Source organism: Brachypodium distachyon, chromosome 1 (assembly GCF_000005505.3).
Source record: "Brachypodium distachyon strain Bd21 chromosome 1, Brachypodium_distachyon_v3.0, whole genome shotgun sequence".
NCBI lineage: Eukaryota > Viridiplantae > Streptophyta > Magnoliopsida > Poales > Poaceae > Brachypodium > Brachypodium distachyon.
In genome coordinates, this window is record NC_016131.3 from 61651360 (window position 1) to 61669470 (window position 18111).

Below are 18111 nucleotides of genomic sequence, written 5' to 3' on the forward strand. Positions count from 1 at the left end.
TGAATTTGCTGGATACCATTACAATTTCATGGCCATTTGCTGAAACACACCCCCGGTCCAAAAACGGAAAGTTGACCTGTGAAATTATCGTATTACCCTTCTCTTCTTTCTCCAGAACCCGAACTGTCTCTTCCTCTTTTTTTCTCGAGCTCGCACGAAGAACCCTAGCTGCTCCCGTCTAGAATTGCTGCCCCTGCTACCTCCGTGCGGCCGCGCTGCCCCGCTGCTGCAGTTGCTCCTGGCCGCTGCCCGCCCTGCTCCGTCGCCCGCAAGACCGCCTCCCTCCGCCGCTCTGCCGCTGCTGCCGTTCCTCCGCCTCACAGCAGCCGACCAGGCACCAGCGGAGACCGGCGTGGCAAGGTGCGGCCATGGACCCTCGCCTTCCCGCAGCAGCTGACCGTGAAGGATTCACCCTCACGCTGGACCATCGCCTACATGCAGGCATGGATGCCGGCCTGTCCTGGTTGCCTGACAGGCAATTTTTTCCCAAATTCCATTCCTAATTAGATGCCAAGAGTCTCTAATGCATGTCGCTATTAATTTGCATAGGATGGACAGTAGTTCAGCTACTAGAATTGATGTCCGGGTTTGTGCGTATGCTGAATTTGGTGATAATGGGGCACAAGTTTGGCATCCAACTAGGGATGAACTGAAAATTGTAGACAGAGATTGTGTTAATTTCAAACATTTTTGTGAAGAACTAGATGAAGAAATAAAACATGGACTTGATCAGAAGTTGTTAATCACTTTGTGGGATAAAGCTATCCATTACTTTCTGTTTTTGGACCAGTGGTGTGTTTCAGCAAATGGCCACAGGATTGCAATGGTACCCAAACCATCCACAATTGAGCGGTGTGTTTGGGCAAAAGGCCACAAAATAACGGTGTCCCCTAGCCAATTTCTCTTAATTAATAAAGTTTTTTTGTATATAAAGATTTGAGTTGGTAGTCATCAATTTACTTAATTGATGACAATACCTATACATTTAGAAAACGAATGTATATTTTGAGATAGTTTTTATTCAACACAAAATTTGAGAACACAACAACAAAACCGCACTTATTAATTAAGCAACTTATGTAAAATAATAACAAATATTTTCGTAGCAACCCACGTGCTTTTAGCTAGTAACTAATGAAGTTGTACAAGACATGTTCACATAAGTATCTACTCATTGCAGTTTAGGGCTTCTTTGGATTGCGGGAATTAGAAAACGTAAGAATAGAAAATACATAGGATTGGAATGCCATGTCCATTGAATTCTCACAGGATTTGAAAACACAAATATTTAAGCAATTGTGTGTTTGAATAGTGCATAGGAAATGAACAAAGGAACATTACAAGAATTAAAGAGTAGAGAAACGTAGAGATAAGATGCATTGGACTTCTCAAAAGAAAAAGAAAAATGAGGTTTGAACTCATGTTAGCATTCTTATGAAATTAGCGAATGAATTCCATAAGATTTTATCAAGTCCGTTCATATGATCCAAAGGGCTCTTTTAGGAAGAAAAAAAAGGTCCTAAAAATTAGAATGTTCCATTTTTTTTAAAACCCTCCAGTCCAAAGATACCCTTAAAGGGCACTAAAAACAAGACCCTTAAAAGTCAAGTCGGTGTAGTGCACTCTGCAGAAGAGTAAAATGCACTCATGGTCACTGAATTTGGTTTCGATTCTCAATTTAGTCACTGTATTTTGAAAATCACAAGTTACGGTCCGTGAACTTGACGAAATATCTCACATATAGTCATCGGTACCGTATTTTGTACATATGGGTCCGTAGCTTGTGTCAGTTCATCTCAGATTTTTGCATTTTGCACCTAAAAATTAATCCACAAGGACTGGAGCGCATTTGTTGCATTTTTTTTTCAGGAGGCAAAATGCAAAAATCCGAACAGAGCTGGCACAAGATACGGACCTATACGTATAAAATATAGTACTGGTGACCGCACGTGGAATGTTTCGTCAAGTTCACGGACCATAACTTTTGATTTCTAAAATACAATAACTAAATTGAGAAACAAAACCAAGTTCAGTAACCGTGAGTGCATTTTACTCCACAGAAATACCACAAATTTCAGTGTACATTTTAACTCAAGAACCTCTGGTGCAAATGTCGGTGGTGGCAGTGTCACTTTACCCCGTCGTACATAGAACAAAGTGCTCCGAAGCGACGATTGTACTAGAAAAATGCAAAGCGGATTGTATGTCAAAAATGAATCACAGGTAAGTTCACGACACAGATGGACGTAAGCAGGCGTAATTCCACTTGAGTCCTGAAAGAACATCCAGCTTGTCTGCCACTCCGACATTAGGCTTTGCCAGATCAAACATGTCGTCTCTCAAGCTGCAATGCAAACGATTTGGTCCACAGGCTATCCACAATAATCATGGAAGGAAATGGATTCAGTTCTTTTTAGCTGAGACTGACCTTGACCACTCGCCCGTTTTCCTTGCATGCAACTCAACAGCTTTGTATAATCTATCAAGGGTGTACAGAGTCAATCCGAATTTACAGCACGCCTCCTCTTCCTGTAAAGAAGGAAATTCAGGGAATCAGTACTTGAAATTTCCTGACAAATGCGTTCCATCTCATAGATACACCAGCACTTTCATCTTTCAGGTAAGGTGGAGTTGTCCGATCTTGAAAAGGGCTATTCTGGCCCTCTCCTATTTGGTGAATGGACAAGATTGTGCAGATCAGATACCACCGGCAAGTTCAATAATCATAAAAGGAACTACTTAACCACCAACAGGAGGTCAAATGTAACCAAAAGCATGAACGAAATATGTGTATGCCTCAAAACAAAGATGCCAGAATAGACTAAAGATCTAGATCAAATTACCATTTCATTAACCATGCACTTCTGGAACTCCTTGAGTCTTTTCTCTACTTCTATGAGAAGCTGCCATCGCTGATGCCGGGCAATCCTACCTCTTCCCTCTGCACCTTGGTCCTATATTATAGTCAAGTAATAGTTAAGACATATTTAAACTGCGACATTTTAAGTTTACACACACACTTGTTCAAGTGCAAATGGCAAACAGGACATGTTCATGGTGCAAATCGCACACATGTGGGCGCAGTACATGCGAAGGTCTCATAGACCTACGACCACTTGAGCCAGATGCCTCGGATGTATTGCAATCAATAAGATAATGATGGAAGTCCATATACATACATGCATAGCCCATGCTCGCACTAAAACGAGCAGCAGAAGTGACAGACCAAATGCAGGCAGAGCTGCAAGAATTGCAAAATTTATCTCATTTGCCTTAAGAATCTGGTCCAGTTCCAGCATTGCCCTGTGTAAGAACAATTCAATTATCTCCAATAGTAAATTATTTATTCATTTTATTCAGAAAGCACTTACTCCTGAAGATCCAGTTTTAGCTTCTGAACCTAAAATACCCAAAATTGAAGGTGAGAAAATGCAAGCTAACTTAAATTGGATGCACAAGAAATGAAAGAACCTGAATAAGCATGGCACGTGCTAATTCTCCACTGAACAGGTTTTGAATTGGATGCATCGATTCCTTCTCATATCTGCACAAGTAAACATGATCAATGTTTATAGAATGTGAACTGTCAAGTTGGATGCATCGTTCCCTCTATCTCATTATTCAGATTATTAATAGAATGTAAGCTGTCAAGTTTGCTTTGAATGAAATAAACAAACCCATTGAGTGACAAATGATCTAAAACAAATAAATTTAGCCATATATGCAGTATACGTGAAGTAGTTATCACGTTATATAAGCAACATATATAAAGTATCTGTAAAGCATGTGACTCCCCGGATGAGTATACAGATATATCATGTATGACAGGCTAACAATTTGTGATAGGTGACATCACGAATAGTACGTGTTGGCATGATAAATTGTATTTGTGTCAAATTATGAATAGCTCCTTAGTTCTGTTATACAAACTGATCCCTCACGTCCTAAAACTTATTTCTATCACTCACAGCAGAAACTCAAGTTCAATTGGAATTCTCAGGACTAATTAATAATTTTTAAATGCAAAAGCAATAAGTATTAAATGATAATTCTACAGGGTGAAACTATTAATCACTATGCATATCAAGGTTCTTTGTGAATATGATACTTGACACCACAAGGGGCAAGGGCTCCCAATAGATCTCCACAAACCTTCCTATGCTAACGGTCTCACATATTCCACAAACTTCAACTAGTTCAGATTACTTGCTTATGTCCCCATAAAATACTTTTTTCTGAGGTCTGCCTCAGTGCCAACATAATCATGTCACAGACTCACAGTGCCGATCCTTACTCCTGCTGATTGGCCACATCATGGTACTACGGCCTGCCTTCCTGTGGTCGGTGATTAATTTGTCGCATGTCGGGCTAAGCCCTCTTAGTGCTGGCCTGTTGCCCGGTGGTGAGAGAGCTGTATAGCAGGTAGTGTGTTGTGGTAGCAAGGCAACTAAGAACAAAAGAGTCTGATGAACTTTCCCCCAAATACCCTTGTATCTCTGCTACTCGCTCTAGAGCGCTGTTGATAAAGGAATTCCCCTCGATGTGTTGCTAGGAAACCCTAATCCGTGTGACAAATTACTTTAGTTGCAAAAGGCATCTGAAATTCAAATTAAGTATATAAAATTGCCATGATTTACTTTTGTGAACTAAGGATCATAACTCAAAAAATTCTACACCAAATCAAAAGGTAAGGACCTAAAATTTGAAAGGTGGAAATGGAGTATTGCTCCTGTGAACAAGAGGGAATAACAATAAGAAAAACTGGACGAAATAAAATATTACAGGTGGCCCTCGAACTTCCAGCATTTGGTCTAAGATATGAACCAGCATGGCAACAATATGTATAGTTTAAAAGTTCAAACAGTCTTACCTTTTCATGACAATCTCCAGCAACTCTTGCGATGATGCATCTTGCGACAGTTTTTCATTTGAAGTTTGCTCACAAAAGGCAATCAACATCCTATAAATCCAACATATAACCAGCATTGTTACATAACGCACAATGTTTTATGGTACTCTTGCATTCCAGAACATAACAGCAACACTAAGTTTTACATATTCGACAAAATCAGAAGTGATAGTGCTACACAAATTAAGCTGCTCTGAAATGAAGCGATGTTACCATAGCAAAAGAAAAGTACACAAGGAACAACATTTAGGTGCTGGGATAAGGAAGTTTTTTTTATATTAATAATGAATACTGATTGATGTCAACAGTTCAATCGTACAAGTGATCTAAAGATGTCAGGCCAGCTAAACCTAGTTTCAATGTGGAAGTTCAAATATCCCCGTAGATCTAGAAGATGTAAGTTTTGGTTGACGTAGTTTGACAAGTTAAAAAGGACGGTAAAAATGTGTGTATCTAATTGGATAGAAAATTAAATGCTCAGATTTGTTCAAACCTGAACATAAGCATTCCATCAGGGTGTAGCCTAAATTTGTGAGAAGTTGCACTGGGCACGATGGCACAACTGTTTGATTTGTAATTTGTTTAGTTAAATACGTACATATTTCGTGAAAATCGTTCATTACATACATGTGATAGCTTTAAGCCTTTAACTATGTCTTAAGCATTAACAAAACAGTATCTTATGTTTCGATATTTGAAAATGGAAAGGGTGGGAGGATGCCAACAGCCTTTTCTTAAAGACTAATTGGTACTTCGGCATATAATTAAAAACCGAGAGTGGTGCATTCGGATATGGTCCAGCATACCTGTCTGCCATGAACCGGTGAAACCGGTGTCAAACCAGGCAGTTTCGCTTAAGACAGTGCGCAGTTCAGCCATCTGCACTTATACTGCAGAGAGAAAATGAGCAGCAGGACACCTTGAACCTGTGACCTCTATGCTACAAGCACACCTTCCATAGCCCAATAGCCGACACAACATTGGTTTGATGTCTTTATTGTGCAAATAGGCCTACTTGACTCTACAGTCCTCAACCATATACTAGAAATGAGTAGTCTTTATGTTTATTTGTTGAACCGACAAGACAAGCAAACCGGTGAACTAGCAGTCCACCCACCTAATCAATAAACCAACACACTGACTGGTTAGGTCACTGGTCCACTTTTTTGAACTATGATCTGGCATAGGAGCAGCATTATAGAAGATGTGTGCCGTTGCAGTACTGTGGCAGACTGCACTGTTCACGTGCAGCCCACCTTCACACATCCCAATAGTTTATTTAGCCTACAAATTATACCTAAAGGTTTGAGTAAGATTGGATTGCTAGAGACAGTAGTTTTAGGGACAAGTCGAGTGGGCCATAAAAACTCATAAGAAGAAGCAAGAACAAATAAGTTCATGATTGCTATTTCCTAATCAGAACTTCAGAAGTATCTCTCATCTATGGTCTAGTTCTCCCTAATTCATGACGTCAGAGCCCTCTACTATGTGGTACTCCCTCCATCCCATTTTATAGGATGTTTTAGCTCCAATTCAGATACCAAGGCACAGTTAAAATCTCTGGAAAGTAGGCTGATTAGTTTCTGACTGCAGCGGCTGAAAACAATTGGGATTCACCAAATAGTAATCATTGCATGCATGACATTACTGTCAGGCATGCAGATGGATAGAACAGCCAATCAATTAAGGGAATTGATTACGGTCAGGGAAACCCGAAGAGTATTTTCGGTCAGGGAACTGCTTATGGGCTAATATGACATGTAAACCGGGAAGAAGAAAAAACTAAAACGACCTATAAAATGGGAAGGAGGGAGCATTTAGTATACAAGACGTAGTAAACTGAGGTTCATGACACACTCTATAATACTTCTAGTCATTCCCCCGATATAGATTATTCCTTAAACTAATTGGAAAACTCTTCGAAGAACAGGAAGGGCCCAAATCCAAATGGCATGTATGCCTGGTTAAAACCTAACTGATGCCAAATGGATATGGATTTAGCAACAGTATTGTGTTACTATTTTTTTAGCAAGAATGCATACATTAGATTCAAAAAAGAACCAAGACTGTAATGATTTGGCATATATTAGAGAAAGGCAGCACTGGGGAATAACCTGCGCAATGATTCTTCGGTTAGTTGGACCTCTTCCTTTTCCATTACACGTTTATCTGTTCGCTTGAATGTCTCGAATAGCTCATCTCTAATGGAAATGATCTAACGGTTGTCAAAACATAAATTTAGTCATGATGTGAGTACAATAAAATAATTTTGATTTCTAAATTTACAGAACTGTATGGACCTGCTCGTAGCAATGCTTTCTAGAATTCAATGGTTCCACGTAAAAGTTGGAGCGATATTTAGACGATTACAACATGGATGAAAGTACACATCCCAAGTTGTGTGGCTCCTTATGTATGCTCATACAATAAAATTTATTCACATCAACATGTGCAAGCTCTCCAGTAATGAACAAATAAATTAACTTCCATATGATATGTCAATACCGTAAGAAAAGAGTAGCAGCTAGTAATGTACAAGGTAGCATGCTTCATTTTTCAGTTAATTGTGTTTCCTTTTTGGCAGACAAATATCTGGCATGAGTACATCAACAAACTGAGAATTCCTGCAGGACCTCACAAGATATCTTGTGTAAGCAAATGTACAACCAACCAGAAAAGGCTTTGCCTCCATTAAGTAGCTTTATTTACCTTCAGTTAACTTACACTAGAATAATGTATAAGACAAATACAGACGATATATACAGAAAGTATCTTACTGGTTTCTCAACATGCTCATCCCAGAATCCAGTCACCGACTCCTTAGCATCTTGAATCCAGTTGTCCAAGTCAGAGCTTCCCATCAAGCTACTATGGCGTAAAAGCCATAGGGAACATGCCGAGAGGCCAATAGCTCCACACGTGTAGGGTAACCAGTATATGGTCATATTTCTTGGTTTTCTATGGCTTGAAAGCTAATGTTGCAAAACAAAACATGCTTCAGATAAATTATGCAACAGTAAGCAACATGTACTTTACATGCAGTGAGATACAAGTTACACATTATCGCTAGGTTATCCACATGTTCCGACACCTAAGGTGTGACATTTCCGATAATCACTTGCCCAATATGTTCTGTCATTGCTACTATACTGATGTAGCCGAAATTCTACCACTAAACTATAGTAAGAAAGGATGTGCACATTGAACAATATTTGTTGTCTGGCATAGAAATATAACTTGTTGAAAATGAAACCTTAATACCCTTCCAACAAGTCAGGCAACAGTAATTTAGAACCTGAGTGTTATGTGTACCATAGAGAACCCATGACAAGTACGAGGGTGGCGACAATCCTCATGACTGGATGATTGCTAGACTATATATTTTTAGGGAAAGGGATTGCTAGAATTCAGCTGGCTAATTATCTATTTCTAATTTATATACTTCCTAGTTATCTATTTCTGAACGATGGTTTCCATCTACCTTAGATGGTATCTTTAGAAATAGAGGCGCTTGTATCCTGATTTCATTAAGAAAGACAGAAATGAGATATATCATTCACATCTCTAGTTTCATTCTCCCCTAGAGGAGACGTCGCTGCCAATCCATTCTCTCGACGGTGTCGATGATATCACACGTGTCACTGTTGAAATGAGAGTTGCTAACCTGAGAGAGAATAAAACTATCTAACTTTTGGACGTTCTTATAGATCGAACTTATAGCATCTGTTGATAAGGCCTCAGTCCACTGTGGACTCTCAACATCAACTTCTGGCAATCTTTCGAAGAAAAGTTCGGATGAGTCTCCGTCATGGGTGGACAGAAGATTTTGCTCCTGAAAGCATATTTTAACTAATTAAACTACATAACATCAAAGAAGAAAAACATGTTATAAATCCAAATATATACAGAACAGATATTGCATACCTCACTAGCATTCCTAAATGATACCTCCAATTTGGTGAAGACAGTGTTCAAAAGAACGAATAGTGTATGCAGTGACTCATCTGAACTTTCAGTTAATCCTTCTCTGCATTTATCAATTTCAGAATAAACCTATAGAAAAGGCAAGGCAGAGTTTAAGTTTATGTATATGGTACTGTAGTCATGTAGCGCAAAGCAATATTATCCAAGAGACAAACAAAGATACATTGAAATTTGACTAAGAGCGGCTGCAAGGTTGACTACAGCACCAGAGCTACTTTGTCAGGATAAACGTGCGAAACTAACAAACCTCAGCCAGAAAAGCAGCCAAGCGATGTTGCATACTGGTCAGAACAGCTAGCTTTGTTGAGACCATATCAGATGCAGAGTTTAAAAGATACTGTGATGGACTTTCATTTCTCCTGAGAGTACTCAGCGTCTGGCATGTTGCTTCAACAAATGCCTTTGGGCCTCTTTCAAAGATCATAAAATACATTTTGTGTGAATTTGTTCCCTGGAAAATCCACAAGCAAAAATAGGTAAGTAGCAGAGACAATGAGATGCAATACGTAGTTAAAAAAGATTTCAAAGTTATGAATTAAATTTATACCTCATCTCTAGACTTCCAATAAAGTAAGCTCTTCTGAATACTATGCAAATTAGACAAAGTGTGCTGCACTATATCTTCTAATATGGCAAAAGCTTTTGGCATATCACCAGCAATCCTGCAAGTAGCATACAGTCAAAAATAACTTCGAAGTAATTCTGCATAAACACGGAACACTAGCCACATTATCAGATCTATGATTGATACGTTAGCTCAAGAATAGTGGTGGGTTGACTGTATTTTGTTCTCCCCAGTCCACGAGAGCACATTGCACAAGCACAACACTACTCCAGCAAAAGCGCACATGGGAAGCCACACTAATTCGATCAAGGATTTCTCACCGGGCAGAGCTTGCCGCATCATCGTATATGGGGAGTGGGAGAGCAGGGCGTCGGCGTCGGCGTTGGCGTCTGCGGCCCACGAAGAGGCGGCCGAGGAAATCGGAGACGGCGGCCAGCAGGAGTGAGTTGGAGAGCGGCTGGAGGCGGGACACGAGGGTGCTCCATGCACGAGGTGGCGCTGCCTGAGGGACGACGGCGAGGTTAGCGACCTCAGTCGGGTTAGGGCTCCGCGGCGGCGAGGTCGCCATCAGGATCGGCGAGATGTTCGGGTTTTTTAGGGTAAGACAAAAACTTTGGATGTTCTATTTCTTCGCCAACTTTAAGTTAATTTCTTCAAAGTTGAACAACTCGCAAGCAAAAGGTTGACCAATACTTTGCACTTTGGCTTAGCTTTGGTAGGACACAGTTCGCCATTAGCATGTTTACTTTCAGTCTGCGTAAGAAAACTAAACAGAGTTGTTTTGACTCTCTTTATTTAATTTGTTTGTGAGTCTTTTGGAGCTCTCTTTTTCGGTGTTGATTGACCTATCGTTGCAGGTTCGAGATTGAAAGAATGAAAGGCATATATAAGTTGTTCAAATAAAAAAATTATTTCTTTACCAAATTTATAAAAAATCTATCAACAAATATAACACAAAATTAGTTTCACTAAATCCATCATGATATATATCTTCATAGTATATGTTTTGATATTGGGATACTAGTCCATTTTTCTATAATATTTTTAAAAATTGGCTTATTACAAATGTAGAACATGTTATGTTTATGAATGGAAGTAGTAAACGACCATGTCTTGTCGCTATCTAACCAATGAAAATCGAAATCATTAAGCAGCCTCCTTGATGTTCCACAAGGAGTCGAGACCTCTTGAGCCGCTCAATTTTAGTTTATCATGATGTTTTAGTTCAGTTCGCTAGACTATTTTCATTCGACCCAGTTCCCTACTACACCATTATCCATGAAATTTCTACGAACTATGCCCGATGATTTCTTATCAAAATATCTAGCCGTCACCTTCTTATCAAAATAATGGAACGCAAATCCGACAATGCGTTTAGATTATCGAATAAAAATGGAACATGAAACGTAAATGATCATCCGCGCTCGATAATTAATTACCGAGTAAAATACACTCACGACTATTGAATTTGGATTGAAAACTCAATTTAGTCATTGTACATATTATAGGAATCACGACTTGATGAAATGTCTCTGCGATCATCACCGGTACCGTATTTGTACCACGGCCTTGACAACCCATCATTCTGTTTTGCATTTTGGCCCTTGGAAAAAATACCATGAGGGAGCTGGGCACGTTAGCCCCACGAAAGCCCCTTACTCTAGAAACTTTTTGGCCCTTGAAAAAAACACGAGGGAGTTGGGCACGTTAGGCCACGAAATCCTCTTACCTTAGAAATATAGTGAGGGTTAAATCACAAAACTCGACGCTGAGGTGACCACGGGACTGCACAAAATACCGTGGCAGTGACCGTTCATAAGTCTGGATTTTCATTCAATGACTAATCTGAAAATACGGAACGAGTTTAGTGACTGCAAGTGTATTTTATTACTCCCTCCGATGCATATTTATTGTCTCAAATTTGCCCAAATATAAATGTATCTATGCCTATGCTTAAGAAATGTCTAGATACATGTAATATTTCGACAAGTAATATGAATCCGAGCCTTTTTTGTTTTTCTTTCGATTAGTCAATCTTTTTCGAAAAGTAAAAAGGGGTGGAGTAAACATGTTTTTATTTTCTTCGAAACCAGTTCCCTCTTCCTCTGCGTGTAGAAAAGGAAGAAATAAATCAATCAAATTACGAGAAGCCTCGTAAAGCGCTTCCTTAGAGGTTAAACTTCCATTAGTCCATATTTCAAGAAAAAATATCCCGTGTTTTTCATTTCCATTCCAATTAATTTGCCTGCGGCAGTTAATCCCACAGGCCACAGGTTAAATTACTCGAGTTGAACAAGAGCGCGGACCTCGAGAGGTAGGTGTGGCCGTGTGGGCACAACAAACAAGTGCCGGAACGCAACGAAACAGAGAAATGGAAAAAAGAAAAAGGAAAGGCTTCGCAGCTTTCACGCGACAAAATTACAAAAACCAGCGGTGAATCAGAACAAAACACAATGGGGGAGGAGAGAGAAGCTTTAATTCGAAATTCTGTCGTCTCTCTATAGCTCAGCTCAGACTCAGACTCTTCTCCCCACCACGCCGCTAACAGTCGGCGGAGACCGCTGTGGGCTAGATCGCCGTGGCGGAGCCGGCCTACACTCCTGCCCCGGCCTCTTCCCCCTTGAGGTACCGCCGCCGACCACGAGTACCATCGCTGCTTTCTCCATCCGTTCTCTTCTTGCGTGGATTTTTCTTCTCAATTTCTTTGGATGGTGGAAGATTTGGTTTTAGAGGAGTGGGGAGTTCCAGAGGCGTTGGTCGAGTTCACACTCGATCCCGTTTCCAGTGATTGAAATGTGGGTGAAGGAGCGGCCGGAGGCGTTGAGGTTTTGCCAGTAGTACCTGCTTCCGGTGGTAGCTTGGTTTGGTTTGGGGCCTTTGGGCGAGGTTCTTTAGGGTTCGATCTGGTGTGGCTTCGTGCCGTGCAGATGCGCATGTTCCTTGGCTCCTCCCCCCGTCAGTGTGTGGTTTGATTTGAGAGAATCGCAACCATAGGGTTTTTGGCATTTCCTGGCCGCTCATCTGTGACTGTTTGTTATGCATAATGGTCATTAGTGGGGTTCGAGATGGTGTGAATAATAGGGAGATGATTATGTATGCATTGTTGTTAAGTTATAGGTTTAGTACAGACTGATGAACTGAAAGAGTGATAGCCTGAGTTTTGTACGGATTCCTGCACTTAATAGGCTCAGCTAATGGTTGTTGATCTTAGGAGTAAATTGTCGATGCCCTTTGTATGTTCATCATATTGGCTGGTGGAGTGTTGGTGGTGTGTGACCACTCGTTTGGTGTTTCAAGAGGGAGTTTTGGTTGTGTCAATTGCATATCATTTTGAGTTGCAAAAGCTTTCTAATTACTACTCCCTCCGTTCCATAAAGATTGGCACGGTTTTGAACTAGCTCTAGTCCAAAGCCGTGCCAATCTTTATGGAACGGAGGGAGTACTTGTCAAGTACTTCATCTCGAATAGTCTCCGATTCTCCCCTTTCAGCATGTACATTGATTTGTGAACGATTTGCACCCATATTAGCTAATAGAAGATCCGCCTCCCTCAGTAAATGTAGTCAGTACTTGGCTACTTGCAGACAATAGGGTGTATCTGCAAGGTTTTCGATGTTCACATTTTAATAATGTTACCTTTTCTTCCTCAAAAGAAGCTATACGTCTCAAAAAGGGAAAGTATTGATTCAACTTAAATGCATTAAAACTACAAGAGCACAAGCGAATTGAAGTTGCAATCCAAATACTGCATTACCACACTTTCTTGGAATGTACAATATTTTCTTCAAACATGTGTAATAAAAAATCATCTAGTATAGTGCCTACCCAAAACATCAACAGGTTCTATGACACTTGTAATATTTTTTGCACATGTGGTAAGAACTAAGAAGATCTGTCTGGTCAACACTTGATAGTTTCATGTGAGGCCCTACCCATGTGCTCTCATGATTTCTGCTCAATTGACCATTATGGCCCCATCCCTTAGATAGATTCGAATCATGTAACTAGACTGTATTGGAACTAGCAAATTGTGTCTGCGTTCAAAAGATAGTTTAATGGATCAATATTTTCTTGTGAACATTGCTAATAGGAACTAGGAAATACTGACTATGGAGTCACTGACAGTCATTTTCCTCTTTTAATCCTCATGTCCATAAGGCAATTATGTGTCCTTTTTTCTAGCAGGAATCTACACTTGCCAGGGTTTGCCTATGGCCTCAGCTGCTTATATTGATGATTCTGGCTCTGAGGTTATTGATCCCCCAAAGTCCGAGGTACTGGATGTTACTGAACTCATTGGCGATCATATTCAGCTTACTCCAAAACCCAATGTGGTAGTTTCTAGCAGCGTTCGTGAACTTTTGGAATGTCCAGTCTGCTTGAGTGCCATGTACCCTCCTATACATCAGGTGGGTATTTGTATTATTCCATCACATTTTCTTGGCTTAAAAATGCTGTCTTGTCATGTTGAATTGGTCCTGTTCATATGTAGTCAGCTAGGCAACAGAATATTTATTAGTTTATCTATCACGGTTTTAGTTTGGTCTATATTTCTAGATGGTTTCGTGGTCTTGTTTTATAAATATCTCCTGTTGCTTTCTGTTATTTCCTGTGCAGTACGTTCATTTTAATATTCTCTCCTTACATGTTTGTTCCGTCATTGAAATGCAATTTTGTATGCTTAAGCACCAAAAACCAAGTTGACTAAATATTCTGTGCACCACGCACATTCTTTTACTGTACTGTAATGCTATCATTTGTGTATGCAGTGCTCTAATGGTCATACATTGTGTTCTGGATGCAAGCCACGGGTTCACAATCGCTGTCCAACTTGTAGGCATGAACTGGGTAACATAAGATGCCTTGCTCTTGAGAAGGTGGCTGCATCTCTTGAACTTCCATGCAAGTACCAGAACTTTGGTTGCGTAGGCATTTATCCTTACTACTGCAAGATGAAGCATGAGTCACAGTGCCAATATAGGCCTTATAGTTGTCCGTACGCTGGATCTGAATGCACGGTTGCTGGTGACATTCCATACTTGGTAAATCACTTGAAAGATGATCACAAAGTTGACATGCACAGTGGAAGCACTTTCAACCATCGCTATGTCAAGTCAAATCCTCATGAAGTTGAGAATGCCACCTGGATGCTTACGGTATCTCTCACCAACACCAACATGTTGGTTAACAATTTCTATTGAGCATTTTTTTTTACTGATTTTACTTCTACAAAGATACAAAATAGAACGAGAATAGCTAGGAGGAATTAGATATCATACCAGCGAAATAAGGACTCAAATATGAGGTTGAGAGAACTACCAACTTAGCAGTGATTAATTTTCTTCTGCAGTGATACAACCTTCTTATTAACCTTTCTGTAACTTCCTGCAGAAGGGGGGATTTTCTTCTTAGTCAAATACGGTTACAACTCCTTTTTTGTTGCCAACTATTTTTGGTGCAATATAAGATCGTGTTGCATACCTGTTGGACCAACACATACTATCCATGTAGATATCAACCTGCATCCATTTCTAGTAACGATCTGCCTATCTTGCAGCAGATTAAATACATTCCAAATGATCTCTTTATCTGCTATATTTTTTGGGGAGGGGATTATCTTGTTATATTTCCTAACATCGAACCGCAATCCAAAATGCCGTCCTTCATCATGTTTTTTTTTCCTTTTTCCACTAAACTAAGTAAACTAATACAATTTCTCCATCTAGGTTTTCAGCTGCTTTGGCGAGTACTTCTGCCTGCATTTTGAAGCATTTCAGTTGGGGATGGCACCTGTCTACATCGCTTTCCTGAGGTTCATGGGAGATGACACGGAAGCAAAGAACTATAGCTACAGCCTGGAAGTAGGAGGCGGTGGGCGCAAGATGATCTGGCAAGGGGTTCCCCGGAGCATCAGAGACAGCCATCGAAAGGTCCGAGATAGCTATGATGGGCTAATAATCCAACGGAACATGGCCTTGTTCTTCTCCGGTGGTGAAAGGAAGGAGCTAAAACTGAGGGTCACCGGGAGAATTTGGAAGGAGCAGTGAAATGATCAGCCAATCCATCTTTTTCCCTGGCATGAATCCATTAATCAGATTGCGAGAATTTGTATTAATACATAGGCGTTGGTTCTGAAGCCTACAACTTGTAATACAGAGTAGTTTTCACCCTCTTTTAGCTATCTTCGACTAGGTTGGCGCCTGTGGATGGTCAGGTATCACCCAAATAACCTGAGTGTTACTGATGTAGGATTCATGGCAATCTTCTCTTTGCCTATGAACTGCTTGGGTGTCGCCACTCTATAGCATAGGGGAACCTAATGGCAACTCATGATCTGTAAAGGTTGTAGCTTCTGTCTGTTTGATGCTCGATTTCTATGTGTCTTGCAATGTTACTCCAGGATCTGTAACAGCTTGAGAATTAGAACATGTAGGTAATCATGGTGAAGTCATGAATCACTCTTTGGGGATACTTGGACAGAAAGAGATGTTGAATAGCTGAGGGTTTGCACAGCCTGTTCCAGTAAACTTCTACTTCAGTAGATTTGTTTTGCTCAGTTTGGCCATTTCCCGAAAGAATAGATGAATCCAGGTGCATGACGGGAGCCCCATGACAGGAGCAGGGAAAAGCAATTAGTACCGCTGAATGTACGCTTGTAGGGGCAATAGTGCTGTGCACGTACGTTGTGATACCCCCCATCAGATTTGTTCAATGAAGTCGTGTTTTGATACTCCAGCTCACAGCTGTATCCGAACAGTTCAATTTCTAGCTGAATACCGTTGACGGCTTGACGCCCAGCTAAACAACTACCGACATAATGACCATTTTATGTTTGAGTTATTAATTCTTCTTCCATTATTTGTGCAAGGAGCACACTCATGGACATCAAACTGCTTCATCAGTTTCAGAATTCTCGGTGGTGCAAACTACTCGCTGTTACATAATTCTTGTCTCAAATTTGTCCAAATATTTATGTATCTATTCTTAAAAAACATCTAGAAATATACTCAAATTTGCCCAAATATTGATGTATCTATTCTTAAAAAACATCTAGATACATGTAATATTTCGACAAGAATTATGGAACGGTGGAGTAGTAATCAGGAAACACTCCACTCCCATTCACAATACCAATCTTGTAACTCTGAATGCTGACCCATCTATTCTATACTCCGCAGTATTCACCTAGAAGTGAAGCAAAGATGGAACGAATAGGGACCGAATAACGATCATTGCAAACCCAGTTACTTGCATTCATTCATCCAACCAACTCGAGTGCAGAATATTTGATATACATACAAACACATAGCTAAGCACAGCTCGTAATCACCAAACGTGATTATTTTGCGGCACCGCAAGATTCACAACTACATGGGCAAGAACTCCTTCGTTCTCGTCCTCCAGACACAAACAGCAAACCCAAACTACAGATGAGTACGCATATCCAAGAAAATTTACAGGCCAAGAAATCAAGAAACGCACCTTCGTTCCTGCTCTTGCCAGTATCTACTAGTACTACTTCTAATCCTTCTACTATCAACATGGAAAGGTTCGTATAGCAAGCGATCAAGAACAGCAATTGGGGCAGCGTACCAAGCCGTTCTCATTGCAGTCGCCGCAGAGCCTGGCGCGTCCTTCCTCCTCCACGAAAACCTTGCGGGAGCCAGCGCAGGCGGGGCAGGGCGCGAAGCGGACGCCCCCGCAGGCGTCGCAGACGAAGGCCGGGTCCTGCCCCGCGGCGCCATCGAGGAGGCGCCGCAGCTCGCCGGCCTCGTGCAGCTGCCTGACCTCGTCGGCGCCGCCTAAAAGGCGGCCCCCGACGAAGAGCTGCGGGAGAGCGAAGGCGCGGCCCCTCGCCGCGAGTAGCCCCTGGAGCTCCCGCCGGAGCGCGGCGTCCATGGAGACGTCGCGCTCGTCCACGGCCACGCGGAAGCCGCGCAGCACGGCGCGCACCGCGGAGCAGTCGGCGAACGTGCGGCGCACGCCGCGGAGCGACGTCGTGTAGAGCACCACCGCCTGCTGCGGCGGGATCCGCGCGCGGGGTTCGTCCTGGAGCTGGTGACGCCGCGCGGGCTGCAGGCGGCGGCCCTGGCCCTGGTACGGGTGGTGGTACGTCATCGACCGCGACAGCTGGTGCGGCTTCTTGGCGTACGGCCAGGACGAACCGCCGGAGACGTCATCCATCTCCGATCGCCTGCTCTCTCCTCGGCAGAAGACTATGTATGGCTAGGATTCAGAAAGGGGAAGGGATACAGAGGAGGAACAACTGAACAAGGTGGGAAGGAGGAACCGAGGAAGAGAGGGTGAGGCACCGAGCAGAGGAGAAGATAGGTGAGGGAAGGTGGGTATATTGACTTGCAGGCAGCCTTTGGAGTGACGAACGCAACAAGGCTGATCGTAGTTTGTGACCAATGATCGCCAGTAATGGACAGAAAAATAAAATGATCGGCAGTACTCCGCAAAAGAGTTGTTAGAAGTACACCAGGTTGTAAATGAATTATCCCAATTTTTAAAAAATTCGCAGTACATATGAATCTCCACATATCAAAGAAATACGTTTGCTGAAGTTCCATAAAAAGAGTATATATTCATTTTTTTTGCAACTGGATCGCTGAAATGCAGGTGTCCAATTTGTTTTAAAGCTTCTTTAATTT

General features: G+C 41.4%; 3 protein-coding genes across 4 annotated transcripts; 1 reads left to right on the forward strand and 2 right to left on the reverse strand.

The window, feature by feature from the left end:
- Positions 1-2026: 2026 nt before the first annotated feature.
- On the reverse strand, positions 2027-10102 carry LOC100839129 (protein DGS1, mitochondrial). The gene is made up of 14 exons (XM_003557789.4): positions 9779-10102; positions 9441-9555; positions 9141-9344; positions 8834-8962; positions 8574-8741; positions 7687-7881; positions 7024-7124; positions 4871-4960; positions 3472-3544; positions 3372-3400; positions 3180-3303; positions 2844-2954; positions 2429-2529; positions 2027-2344 (listed from the first exon to the last, which is right to left on the reverse strand). The coding sequence occupies exons 1-14, from the start codon at positions 10024-10026 to the stop codon at positions 2230-2232; spliced, it is 1803 nt and encodes a 600-aa protein (XP_003557837.1). The 5' UTR covers positions 10027-10102; the 3' UTR covers positions 2027-2229.
- Positions 10103-11783: 1681 nt separating this feature from the next.
- On the forward strand, positions 11784-15969 carry LOC100832893 (E3 ubiquitin-protein ligase DIS1). Of its 2 annotated transcripts, none has more exons than XM_003557858.3 (4): positions 11784-12083; positions 13643-13866; positions 14227-14613; positions 15184-15969. In XM_003557858.3, the coding sequence occupies exons 2-4, from the start codon at positions 13669-13671 to the stop codon at positions 15502-15504; spliced, it is 906 nt and encodes a 301-aa protein (XP_003557906.1). In that variant the 5' UTR covers positions 11784-12083; positions 13643-13668; the 3' UTR covers positions 15505-15969. The 2 variants fall into 2 exon arrangements, with proteins under 2 accessions (XP_003557906.1, XP_010228611.1); XM_010230309.3 differs by having other exon boundaries at positions 11847-12083; positions 13640-13866.
- Positions 15970-16680: 711 nt separating this feature from the next.
- Positions 16681-17843, reverse strand: LOC100831373 (uncharacterized protein At3g28850). The gene has a single exon (XM_003557853.4). The coding sequence runs from the start codon at positions 17639-17641 to the stop codon at positions 17024-17026; it is 618 nt and encodes a 205-aa protein (XP_003557901.1). The 5' UTR covers positions 17642-17843; the 3' UTR covers positions 16681-17023.
- Positions 17844-18111: the final 268 nt, after the last annotated feature.

Bases quoted from the DNA above. Each gene is read 5' to 3' on its own strand.
- LOC100839129 (XM_003557789.4), bottom strand. From the start codon at position 10,026: ATGGCGACCTCGCCGCCGCGGAGCCCTAACCCGACTGAGGTCGCTAAC. The intron at 8,742-8,833 runs GTATGCAATATC...ATATGCTTTCAG, and splicing joins CATTTAGGAATGCTAGTGAG to GAGCAAAATCTTCTGTCCAC. The intron at 7,125-7,686 runs GTAAGATACTTT...GACAACCGTTAG, and splicing joins ATGAGCATGTTGAGAAACCA to ATCATTTCCATTAGAGATGA.
- LOC100832893 (XM_003557858.3), top strand. From the start codon at position 13,669: ATGGCCTCAGCTGCTTATATTGATGATTCTGGCTCTGAGGTTATTGAT. The intron at 13,867-14,226 runs GTGGGTATTTGT...TTGTGTATGCAG, and splicing joins TGTACCCTCCTATACATCAG to TGCTCTAATGGTCATACATT. The intron at 14,614-15,183 runs GTATCTCTCACC...TTCTCCATCTAG, and splicing joins ATGCCACCTGGATGCTTACG to GTTTTCAGCTGCTTTGGCGA.
- LOC100831373 (XM_003557853.4), bottom strand. From the start codon at position 17,641: ATGGATGACGTCTCCGGCGGTTCGTCCTGGCCGTACGCCAAGAAGCCG.